This window comes from Bubalus bubalis, chromosome 14, assembly GCF_019923935.1.
Source record: "Bubalus bubalis isolate 160015118507 breed Murrah chromosome 14, NDDB_SH_1, whole genome shotgun sequence".
NCBI classification, from domain to species: Eukaryota; Metazoa; Chordata; class Mammalia; order Artiodactyla; family Bovidae; genus Bubalus; species Bubalus bubalis.
In genome coordinates this window covers 32175330-32187066 of record NC_059170.1, presented here as the reverse complement: position 1 = coordinate 32187066, position 11737 = coordinate 32175330, and the positions used below count along the sequence as shown (strand labels likewise).

Sequence of the window (11737 nt, the reverse complement as noted above, 5' to 3'; positions counted from 1 at the left end):
GTCCTGTTCTCTCTTGTCCCTCAGATGCATCCTACGCCCCACCCCATTCCTAGTCTTTAGGTGAGATTTTAGAGGAGCACGGGGCTGCTGCAGTCCCCTCACTTTGGATGTTAATCAACCCCTCCTTCATTCCATGGGAGGGAACAAAGGAAGCCATTTTGGAGAGGACTTCAAAGAAGTCAGAAGAAAGCCATGTTGCCCTTGGCCCTCTCTGAGTCCTCTCTGTCTGTAAATTCAACACCATGGGACTCCCTGAGGATGACAAAGGGTGGTGTCTGGAACCTCAGATGACAGCCAGGACCCAGAGATACTGGGCATAGGATGGTGTTGCCTTGCTTGAATGATCCCTTGTCTCCACCTCTCCTGCCTCCCTTGGACACTCTCAGCAGCCATTTACTCTCTCCCCTTGCTTCATGCAAGAGTTGCTTAGTGACCTTCTTTACCAGCTAGATATTGCTATATAACAAAACCACCCCAAAACTTAGTAGCTTAAAACAATAATCAATTCTGTGAGTTGGCAAATTAGGTTGAACTCAGCTGCTGGTTTGATTGGTCTCAACTCACCTCACTTATACATTTGCAGTCAACCGTTGGCCACTGCTTTTGGGGTTGGCTGGCTTTTGGGTAGCGGGGTGGGGAGAGTGGGCTCTGTGTCTCTCATTTTCCAGGAGTCTAGCCCAGGCTTGTTCACAAACAGCTGGGGAGGGTTCTAAGACAGCAGGAACAGGATTAGAGTGAAATGAGGGAGTCACTTATCTTGGGCACAAAAAAAGTAATCAAGTAATATTTTAATGCAATATTTTGTAAAGATCAAAATTAATACAAAAGTCCATGATGAGCAAAATAACAGAATCAGTTACCAAACCAAGGCTTTTAGGAAACTGAAACAAACAAAAAATCTGTAGCTGTGATCTTGAGGCAAGTACCTCACTCACTGCCTCCTGCAGAAGAGCGTGTGGAAGCTTGCCAGGCTTCCTGAGAGTCTATGACCGGCACATTTTACTTCCATAACATTCTGTTGGGCCAAGCAAGTCAAGGATTCCAGGGGTTGGGCGGTAAACTCCACCTACACTGCAGGGAGGAGCAGCAAAATCACATTTCAGATAATGTGAAGAATTGGAAAATTTTTGCAATCACTCGCTGGCAGCAGAGTAGCAAGCCTCAAGGCTCAGGCCTTGATTTCATTCTACCAGCGAAAGGCGCTGAATGAGACTATTTGCTAAAGCCCCCTCCTAGGCTCTCTATGGGATTCTGATTCATAGAGATTACAGAACAATAACACACAGAGGTTAATGCCATTGAAAGAAGTTTTTATCGCTTACAGTTCCCTGGAGAAGGGGGTTGCCCACCGAGCAGTCAGATAGGGAAGCACCCAGTTTGTAAAGAAAGACTGAGGAACTGCCAGATTGGAAGAAACTAAGGCAACACTGACCACTAAGTGCATCATGGGTTTCTGGATGGGATCTTGAAACAGACAAAGGACGTAAGTGGAAAGACTGGGGAAATGCAAAGGGATTTACAGTTAAGTGTCTTGTACCAACGTTAATTTCCTTGTTTTAATAATTGTACTATGGTCAAGTAAGATGGTGATGTTAGGGGAAACTGGTTTTCCCTTTACCATCTGAAGGGAAAAACACCAAACTGGTTTTATATCCTTCACCCAGAAGGATATAAAGGGAGCATTTTTGCAGTGTTATAACTTTTCTGTAAGTCTAAATTTCAGCTAATAAAAAGTTAAAAATAAAATTATAAAAGGAGAAGAATTATGTTGTTTCATAAATTTAATAGTTTAGTATGGGAGAGACAAGGTCAAGTGGCTCCCAGATCTATCTGAAGGTGCGGCCTGGGCGGGGACTCAGTGAGGGCAGGAATCATTCCCGATGCAAAGGCTCCTCCCACCAGAGGAATAGTGACACCTAGGTTTCCCTCACTGTGGGCCAGGGGCGCTGGGAAGGAGGCGCCTGCTGACAGAGGCTCTGCCTCCAGCCGTCCCCTCCTGTTTGCTGCCCAGCATGGCCAGCTGCTTGGTACCCGCACTGCTGTTGCTACTGCTTCTAGGTGAGTGGCTGCCTCCCCCAGACCTCTGCACCTTAGCTTCTCTGTCCCTGATCCTCCTCGATCCTTAAGAAAAAGGTGGGAGCACAAGAAGGTGATTCTAGGAAAAGCCAAAATGCAGGAAGAGGCACCAGTGAGACACCTGTGCCCGAGGTTTGAGGACACACACAGCACCCTGCCTCCAGCTTTTGGGCCCAGCGGAGCCATGGCCTCCCAAATCTCGCCTTGGTAACTTTGCCCCAGGGACTTTCTTTTTCCTATTGCCTGCCCTCCCAACCTCTGTTACCCTCTCCCAGGCCCAGCCCTCCACCTTCAGTCTTGCAACTTCACACTGATTCCTTGCCCTGCATCCTCAATGTCTTCATGCCATGCATCTGCTGTTCCAACCACCTGGACTATCCCTCCCCAACTTGGGGCATCATGGAGGGAGGGGGTCACTTTAGCAGGTGGTGTAGGGTAGGGAGAATGGAGAAGGTGAAGGAGATCTTGGAGCTGAGATGTGCTGTTTTGAGGGGTGCTCCTGGTGGAGGGAAACAGGTAAGCAAAGAACAGAAATGGCAGCAAGACCACAGGAGACACTAGGAGCTGATGTGTGTGGCTGAGGCCTGGGGATGTGAAGGCTTGGTTGGGAAAGAAGGGCAATGTTTGTCTGCTGCTCTGAAGTCCTGGAAGGACGGGAGGGAGCTTGGAGGTGGGGAGAGGAGAGAGAAAGGAAAGGCCAATGCCAGAGAGGGCCCTGCTCCCAGATCTGAGGTAGGAAATACCCTACTACACACACAGACACTCGGAAATAAATGGGTGCTGAGCCAGGCTGGGAAACTTCCCTCAGACTTTGGGGCCAGAAGGCTTCTCATCTTAGGAAGTCTCCTGGAAGCAGAGAGAACCGAGGGGCAAGGGTAGCCTGGCTGGTGCTCTAGGGGGAAGGGGCTGCCAGATTCCTCCAGAGACTCTAGCTTGGCTGGATTGATTTTTATTTTTTATTTAAAAATTTTATTTATTTTTGGTTGTGCTGGGTCTTTGCTGCCATGTGCAGACCTTCTCCACTTGCGGGGAGTAGGGGCTACTCTTCTCTTGCAGTGCACGGGCTCAGTAGTTGCAGCAGGTGCAATCTTTTCGGACCAGGGATCGAACTCGTGTACCCTGCACTGGCAGATGGATTCTTATCCACTGGACCACCAGAGAAATCCCTGGCTGGATATAGATGCCCATGGCATTTAGTGCCCATGGCACTTCCAGACAAAGCTCACCCTCTGCCCAACAGACCCCTGGTATGTGACTGGGCTGTGCCAGGCACACTCTCTGTCCACAGTGGAGTGCCCTATGGCTAAGGACTAAGCCCCATGGCCTGCCATCTGGGACTTCTCTTGAATCCACACCCCGCAGCCAGGACTAAATGGCTCCAGTTCCTGAGCCCTTGCCAGGAAGCCCTCTTTCACTTGGGTGGTGGAGAGGAGAGACGCCAGGGGGAAGCCAAAGTCCATCCAGATGGGGCAGCACCGGTTAGATCGGTAAAAAGGGAGCAGTAGAAGAGGATGGAGGGGGAAGATGCAGAGGCAGGAGGATGCTCTAGAGACAAGAAAGAAGGGAACCAGAAAACTATAGGTCACTCGAAGGGTCTCCAAGGGAGAAGGGAAAGGAGGGGCGTCTGACAAGTCAGGTGTCCCCGCATGTCAAAGAAAGGAAGAGGAGCAGCCACTGTGCTCAGTGCCACGTCTTTACATTAATTCTATTTTTATGATTTATTTTGGTTGCGCTGTGTCTTCCTTGCTGTGCCAGGAGCTTTCTCTAGTTGCCTTGGGCAGGCTTCTCTTATTGCGAAGCATAGGCTCTAGTGCGCTCAGGAGCTCAGCAACTGCGGCTCCAGCGCTCGAGACATAGCTGCTCTGGGGCATGAGGGATCCTCCTAAACTCTGGACCTCGGCGCCATTTCTGATACGTCTCCATTAGCCAGGTCCCCAGAAGCCTTGCTGCTTTCCGTGTGAGGTGGGGCCCAAGACAATGGGAAGAATCTCAAGGGCCCCTCTTTGGATTGGTGAGGGGTGGCGCCTGGGGAGGAATGGTCTCAGCTTTTGGGGGAGGCCACCCAGGCCCAGCCTCGACGCTCTGCATCCACCGCAGACGTGCGGCAGGAATGCCCAGAGGCCGTCGCTGCCCATCCCCGCAACGGTAGGCCAGTCAATGCCAGTCGCTAACGCTTTTGGGTCACATTCTGCCCACCTCGAGTTTTGGGCACCCCACATCTTCTGAGGCCCTGACCCAGAGGCGGGGGTGAAGTGTGCGTGTAGGGCACGCCAACAACCGCAGCCTACCCGCCTCTCCAACAGGATCGCGGAGCTCTGTAGCACCGAATCCATGCGTGGACGCGGCCGACGCGTGCACCGCCGACGAGCGGTGCCATCGGCTGCGCACCGCGTACGTGGCGCAGTGCTTGGGTAGTGCCGCGCCGGGGGGCTGCCCCCGCGCCCGCTGCCGCCGCGCCCTGCGCCACTTCTTCGCCCGCGGGCCGCCCGCGCTTACCCACGCACTGCTCTTCTGCCCTTGCGGCGGCCCCGCGTGCGCAGAGCGCCGGCGCCAGACCTTCGTGCCCTCCTGCGCTTTCTCAGGGCCTGGCCGGGCGCCACCTTCCTGCCTCGGGCCCTTAGATGCCTGCGAGCACAGCCGGATCTGCAGGTGCCGGAGGAGGTGGAGTGGGGGGAGTAGGGAGAGGGGACGCGCGGGCGGGGGTCGGAGCCACTCGTCGCCCACTCACCGCCTTCCGGCCGCGCGGCGCAGGCCCCGCCTCCTGGCCTTCCAGGTCTCCTGCGCGACCACAGCCAGCAACCCTGACGGCTGCCTCCGAGACCAGGCCCCCAGCTGCCTGCGCGCCTACGCCGGCCTCGTGGGTATGCACCGCCCGGAGGGCATCTCCCGGGGATGCCTCCGCCTGGATGGGCCGATTACCCTGTTTTCGGGGTCTCACCAGGCACAGCCATCACGCCCAACTACGTGGACAACGCAAGCGCGCGCGTGGAGCCCTGGTGCGACTGCAGAGCCAGCGGAAATCGGCGTGAGGAGTGCGAAGTCTTCCGGGGGCTCTTTACGAGGAACCGCTGCTTGGGTGAGGGGCCCGGGAAGAGGGGAGCCCGTGAGGGGCGGGGCCCGGGAGGGGCAGGACTCCAGTCGGCCCTTACTGCCCCATCCCAAGCTGCCTGGCTGGCGGTGAGGAAACCGAGGTCCGTAGCGGAAGCCATGGAGGCCCACTTCCTTGCTTCTGCCACTTCTGAGGCGGTTCCATCCTCCAGGCACAGCCAACTCCCCCCCATTAATAGTCTTGCCTTTCGAGTCTGAATAGCTGGGTGGTTCGCTGACCAGTCTAGGAGTTAGGGAGTAAGTTTGAAGCCTAACCCTGCCACTTACTAGCTGAGAGTTAGTTAACTCCTCTAAGCCTTTTTGTGCTCATCTGTAAAATGGGGTGATAATTGTCATGCTTCCATAAGGAGAGAAGACTGCAGTTTGTAAGGCACTCTTAACTTAGCATCGTCCATCCCGAAAGCCTTGCAGACGTCCTCTCTTCACATATCTGCCTGGGGAGGACCCATGCAGGATGCCAAGGGTCTCAGTTTGTCCTTGAGGAGCTGGGCCCTGTGCTAGGTTTTCTCAGCCAAGCTCACCCTGCATCCCTCCATAGACAGTGCCATACAGACCTTTGACGGTGGGTGGCCCCCAGTCCTACGTAACCAGTTGAACTCCCACCAGGACCCTGAGCAGAGTCTCCTGCAGGTAGGTGCAGACAGGGGATGGTGAGCTGGCAGCCCCTGCACTGCCTCCTTCCATGGCAAGTGGGCCTAGATGGAGGCATGAATGCCCTGGGAGGGTGGGGGTGGCAGAGAGCAGAACTGGGCTTCTCTCTCAGGTCCACACTCTGCTCCCACCTGCCAAGGTGTCTACTGCAGATGCGCCCCTGGAGGAGAGCTCCCTGCTCTCCATGCTTCTTGTTCTGGCTCTCCAGTCCCTGTTCTGACTTGGACAGCAGACCTTGGACAACTGTCCCACCCTGCCTGGGATATTGGGCCTCGTTAGTGGCCTACTGCCCCACTGAAAAGGGACTGGCTTGTCTTCTAAGCTGGCCCACTGCTCTTGCTCTACTGCTTTTTGCAGATCTGGACACTTTTTATCATGCTCTAAGGAGTACATCTGAACAGACTTGTAGGCAAAACTCCCTCTGGTACTCCAGCATTTTATGGCGTCCTCCTAGTTAGGCACCACCCATCATGATAAACACCTGCACAACATAACTAACGTTGGCAGATTGCTTCCTGTCCTTGATGTGTTGGACACCAACTTGAGTGAGAATCCAGTTCCCTGCGTTGCACTGGCCATGTAGCCATCTTCCCTGTGGTTCAGCCCAGCACTAGGACTGACATCAATAACTCAATAAACCCATGTGCACTGAGACTGGCCCTGTTGTCATGTGATCTGTGTTCTGGGAGCCGGGGGACCGAGGTCAGCTGCAGGGTGTGCCGCTGCTGGCCTCTGTGACCTTGGATGGCCTTGGAACCTCTCCAGACATCGTCTTCTCAGGACCTGTGGATGCTGAACTGAGTCAACTATCAGGTCCGGTGCCGGGGATCTTGGCTACTTGTTTATTCTTTCATTCCCTGCTAGTCATCAGATAAAGAAACTACATTTCCCTTGCAGTTAGGGGGTGGTTGGTGACACAGTTCTAGCCAGTGAGTGAAATTCACAGATAAGGCTTCCAGGAGAGCTCTTTAAAAAAGAACAGACTTCCTGACTGGGGCCCTTCAGCCTTGGCCTCAGCTCTTCCCTCTTCTTGCCTAGAACTTGGAGGCGATGCCTAGGAACATGGGCACCATCTTGGAAGAGGAACCACGTGACAGTGTGGCACACCAGCCCGTCTGCCTTCCTCTGGGCTGTACTCTGTGAGAAAAATGATGCGCCTAATTGGTTTAAACCTCTTATCCCCAGGCAGCTAAATATAGGCCCTGATCGGAGAAGGCAATGGCAACCCACTCCAGTACTCTTGCCTGGAAAATCCCATGGACAGAGGAGCCTGGTGGGCTGCCGTCCGTGGGGTCGCTGAGAGTTGGACATGACTGAGCGACTTCACTTTCATTTTCCACTTTCCTGCATTGGAGAAGGACATGGCAACCCACTCCAGCACTCTTGCCTGGAGAATCCCAGGGATGGGGGAGCCTGGTAGGCTGCAGTCCATGGGGTCTCTACAAGTCGGACACGACTGACCGACTTCACTTTCACGCACTGGAGAAGGAAATGGCAACCCACTCCAGTGTTCTTGCCTGGAGAATCCCAGGGACAGGGGAGCCTGGTGGGCTGCCGTTTATGGGGTCGCACAGAGTTGGACACGACTGAAGCGACTTAGCAGCAGCAGCATAGGCCCTGATTGACACACTTCCACCTATGGGGTGCCTAGGAGCCCTAGGAGCGCCCACTGTGCTCCCTTAGGGGAGCCCTCCATCTCAGTGCACACAGAACCCTACCCTGACAGACACTGGAAAGGAGTAATGGTGTTTTTGTTTTTTTTTTCCCCCTGAGTAATTGGTTTCTGTCCATGCGGAGAGTCAAATTCTTCCCTGGAGCAGAGGGAAGTTTATTACAAGGGTTTAATAAACAGTGTGTGGCCAATGTGGACCCAGTGGATGCTAAGGGCATGGTGTTAAACTATAGTTCTGTGGAGTTTTGGGAGGAGAGGGCAGAACTATGGGAGCAAGGTACTAAGCTCTCCACAAAAACTTGGGGACTCCTGATTATTGTCTGGGCTGCTCCATCTCAAACCTGGTTGGAATTTGGCAGGAGCCAGAAGATGGTTTGGAGTGGAAGCTTTCGGTGCCTTGCTCAGCCCTCTCTGGGCTAGTGCAACCCATCCCCGAGCTGCCTGGGATGTTGGCTGCTAACACAGCTCACAGCTGCCCACCTCTCTAGAAGAGACAGCCTGAAAGGCTACACTCTGTTCCCAGAGGTGGACAGTGGCCAGTGACTGATTGAGGCAGGAGTTCAGAGGCCTGGCCTGCGTGCCTTGGGGGACAGCTGTATGTGCCGGCCATGCTTCAGAGTTCCCTGGGACTTTAGGCTGAGGCTGGATCCCAGCTGAGACCACATCCTAGTTTAGCTCCTTCCCCTGCCCACTCCAGCTCCCTCATGTAGAGGTTCCCTGAGGGCACTCCCTCCAATAAATCATGGTCTGAGAATCCCTGCCTTGGGCTCCATTTCTGGAGAACCTGACCAAAGACACAGGGGTTAGGTATAGACCACACTGAAGCCCAGGCCTGGGGCTGCCCTGAGCAGAAAAAGAGCCACTGGCTCTGAGACTGTGTAGTTAGCAACTCATACCAAACCCACAGACACTACATGGGGCAGCTGTCAACCAGCCTCCCACCTTCCGCCAGTACTCCCCTGGCTGGAACCAAACACAGCTCAAACTGGCTTGGGCTTCAGGCACAGCTGTCTCCAGGGGTTCAGATGATGTTGCTCCTGCTGATCTCTGCTCCACTCTGAAGCCAGACAGGCACTCACCCAGGATGTTATCAGCAGCCCCGGATCTATGGTCTCTCCTTCAGCACTCTCAGCGGAGAAAAGCACTTCTCTTTCCCAGTATTTGTGGCCTAGAGAGTGACATCAGTCCACCAAGATCACCCACCAAGAAGGGGTAGGACATTTTTCAATGGGAAAAAGGAGGGATGTTGGATGGAGCAAAGCTCAGAGTCTACCCTGTCACCACTTCATAAAGAAGGAATGTTCTCAGCTACCTACACCTGTGTGGGAATGGACATCTGGAGCAAGTTAAAGTATTGCCTTGCCCTGTTTACCACCGTTGTATGGTAGCCCAAGTGCAGATTAAATAACCACTAAGTGATTTGCTTTATGTGAGACTGTGTTAAACTCTATTGAAAGTGTTAGTCGATCAGTCATATCTAACTCTTTGTGACCTCAGGAACTGTAGCCCGCCAGGCTCCTCTGTCCATGGAATTCTTCAGGCAAGAACGCTGGAGTGGGTAACCATTCCCTTCTCCAGGGGATCGTCCCGACCCAGGGATTGAAGCTGGGTCTCCTACATTGCAGGCAGATTCTTTATTGTCTGAGCCACCAGGGAAGTCCTAAACTCTACTACTTCCATTTTTCACTCAGATAATTAGAGTGAAATATGGGCATATGGGATCCCCTGGAGAAGGGATAGGCTACCTACTCCAGTATCCTTGGGCTTCCTTGGTGGCTCAGATGGTAGAGAATCCACCTGCAATGTGGGAGACCTGGGTTCAATCCCTGGGTTGGGAAGATCCCCTGGAGGAGGGCATGGCAACCCACTCCAGAATTCTTGCATGGAGAATCCCATAGACAGAGGAGCCTGCTGGGCTACAGTCCATAGGGTTGCAGAGAGTTGGACATGACTGAAGTGACTTAGCACCCACACATAGGCACATACCTTTCAAAAGATTCATATATCTTTCAAAAGATTGGGAAGATAAAAGTGAATGGAACTTAGTGGAAAATAGCAAAATTGTTCATGGCATCTGGCTGTCTTCCTTCAGTACTTCTTTCCAACCAAGGCATGGGGTTTAATTAAGTGGAGCCTCTTTAACCTCAGACAGTGTGCAAGGTAGAGGCTTCCTCACTGGGTGCAAGGGGAGAATGAAAGTTCATAGGGCTCCCATGTCAGCCTGGCTCTCTATTTTTTTTTTTCCCCAGAGTGAATGTTCCTGGGGAGAGGCTGAGGCTGTCTGGAGCATGGAACTAGCCACCCTGGAGACAGAAGCCAAAAGGAGGGACTAGGCCCTGTGACTTGCAGAGGCTATCATCTTGCCACTTCTGGGGCTGTGGACTTTCCTAGGGTTTTGTTGTTCTAATGGGCTGAATGGTGGTTCCAAAGACATGTCCTCATCCTAATCTCTGGGACCTGTGAACGTTACCTTATATGTAGGCAAAAAGAGTGAATATTATGTTCTGTTGCAAAAGATGTGATTGAGTTAAGGATAGTGAAAGGAGGCACTTATCCTGGATTATCAGAGGGAGCCTTAAATGCAGTTATGTCCACCTTTGTTAAAGAAAGGCACAGGGAGATTAGATATACACACAGAAGAGAGGGTGCTGTGAAGACACAGGCAGAGACAGGAGTGAGGTGGTCACAAGCCAAGGAATGTGGGTAGCCACCTAGCGGAGGCCAGGAGCGGATTCTCCCCTAGAGCTGGGAGCAGTGCAGCTCTGCTCACAGCATGATTTTGGACTTTTGGCCTTCAGAATTTTAAGAATAAATTTCTGTCATTTAAAGCCACCAAGATTAGGTAATTTGTTATAGCAGCTTCAGGAAACTAGTGGGGTTGTCTTAGGTGGTCAGGGTTTGGTTTCTGTCACTTCCGTATAAAAAGGTCCTAGCTCATAACATAGTGTTAAGTCTGGCCAAACACCTCAAAGCTGAGTCCAGCTGTGGCCCCTACAACCAGAGAAGGGTCCTGCCTTGCTCCACATCTGAGTATCGGTCTTTGTGTCCTGCCAGATAGCCTGCTTGCTGTCACACTTTCACATGCATTCTGAGAATTGCAGTCCTGGGCCTGGCCTCATCCCTGTGACTGGGTCTCTGTTAGCAGTTGTCAACACTGAGCCTCTAGCTGACAGGTGGCTGGGGATGGGAACAGGCAGGTGCTGGAAGCACCCATGGATTTATGGGTGGAAACTTCACGGTTCATGAATGTTCACTCTGGCTTGTTGTCTTAAGTTGCAAGGTTAATACAAAGATGTTCACTGCCCCCCTCCTCCCGCCACCCACCCGTTTAGTCAGATGTGGCCAAACTCAGAACTGGCTTATCTATGCAGGAAGGATGGACACTGGTGGGTGAAATTTCCAGAAGGCCAGGAGGGAAGGGGCAGGCAGGGCTACAGGAGAGGTGCCTCCAGCTGGACAGCAACTTGCCAGTGAGCCTGGCATGCATGTGAAAGGAGACAGAACATGGCCCTGCCTTGCTGGGTTGCAGGCCTGGGTAGGCCTGCACTGAAAGATATCTTAGGAAGCTGTTCTGCTAGGGAAATGTCACTTCACACCCAAAGGAGCCTCCAGTCCAAGGCAGAAAGTGAAAGTGAAAGTGAGGTGACTCAGTCGTGTCCAACTCTTTGTGACCCCACGGTTGTAGCCTACCAGGTTCTTCCATCCATGGGATTTTCCAGGCAAGAATACTGGAGTGGGTTGCCATTTCTTCTCCAGGAGATATTCACAACTCAGGAATTAAACCTGGGTCTCCCGCATTGTAGGCAGATACTTTACCGTCTGAGCCACCAGGGAAGTCCATTGGCAGGTTGGTATAAACCCCCAACAGCTGCTGCTGCTGCTAAGTCGCTTCAGTCATGTCTGACTGTGTGTGACCCCACAGACAGCAGCCCACCAGGCTCCTCTGTCCCTGGGATTCTCCAGGCAAGAATATTGGAGTGGGTTGCCATTTCCTTCTCCATTGCATGAAAGTGAACTCCTAGCAGCCTACAAGGCTCCTCTGTCCATGGGATTTTCCAGGCAAAAGTACTGGAGTGGGTTGCCATGGCCTTCTCCAACCCCCGACAGAGTTTCTGCCATAAGCCATATGAGGTCACCATCGAACTGCAGAGCAGAGCTCCTCACTTGCTTCACCCAGGGCGTGTCATTCATTCACACAAGCACACTGTAGAGTTAGTAAAGTACAGCAGA

At 52.9% G+C, this 11737-nt stretch overlaps 1 protein-coding gene across 1 annotated transcript; it reads left to right on the top strand.

Annotated features, from left to right (window-relative positions):
• The first annotated feature begins 4111 nt into the window (after positions 1-4111).
• On the top strand, positions 4112-6490 carry GFRA4 (GDNF family receptor alpha 4). Its single transcript, XM_044927384.1, has 6 exons — positions 4112-4221; positions 4330-4725; positions 4828-4937; positions 5018-5152; positions 5723-5814; positions 5975-6490. The coding sequence occupies exons 1-6, from the start codon at positions 4112-4114 to the stop codon at positions 6053-6055; spliced, it is 924 nt and encodes a 307-aa protein (XP_044783319.1). The 3' UTR covers positions 6056-6490.
• The last annotated feature ends 5247 nt before the right edge of the window (positions 6491-11737 follow it).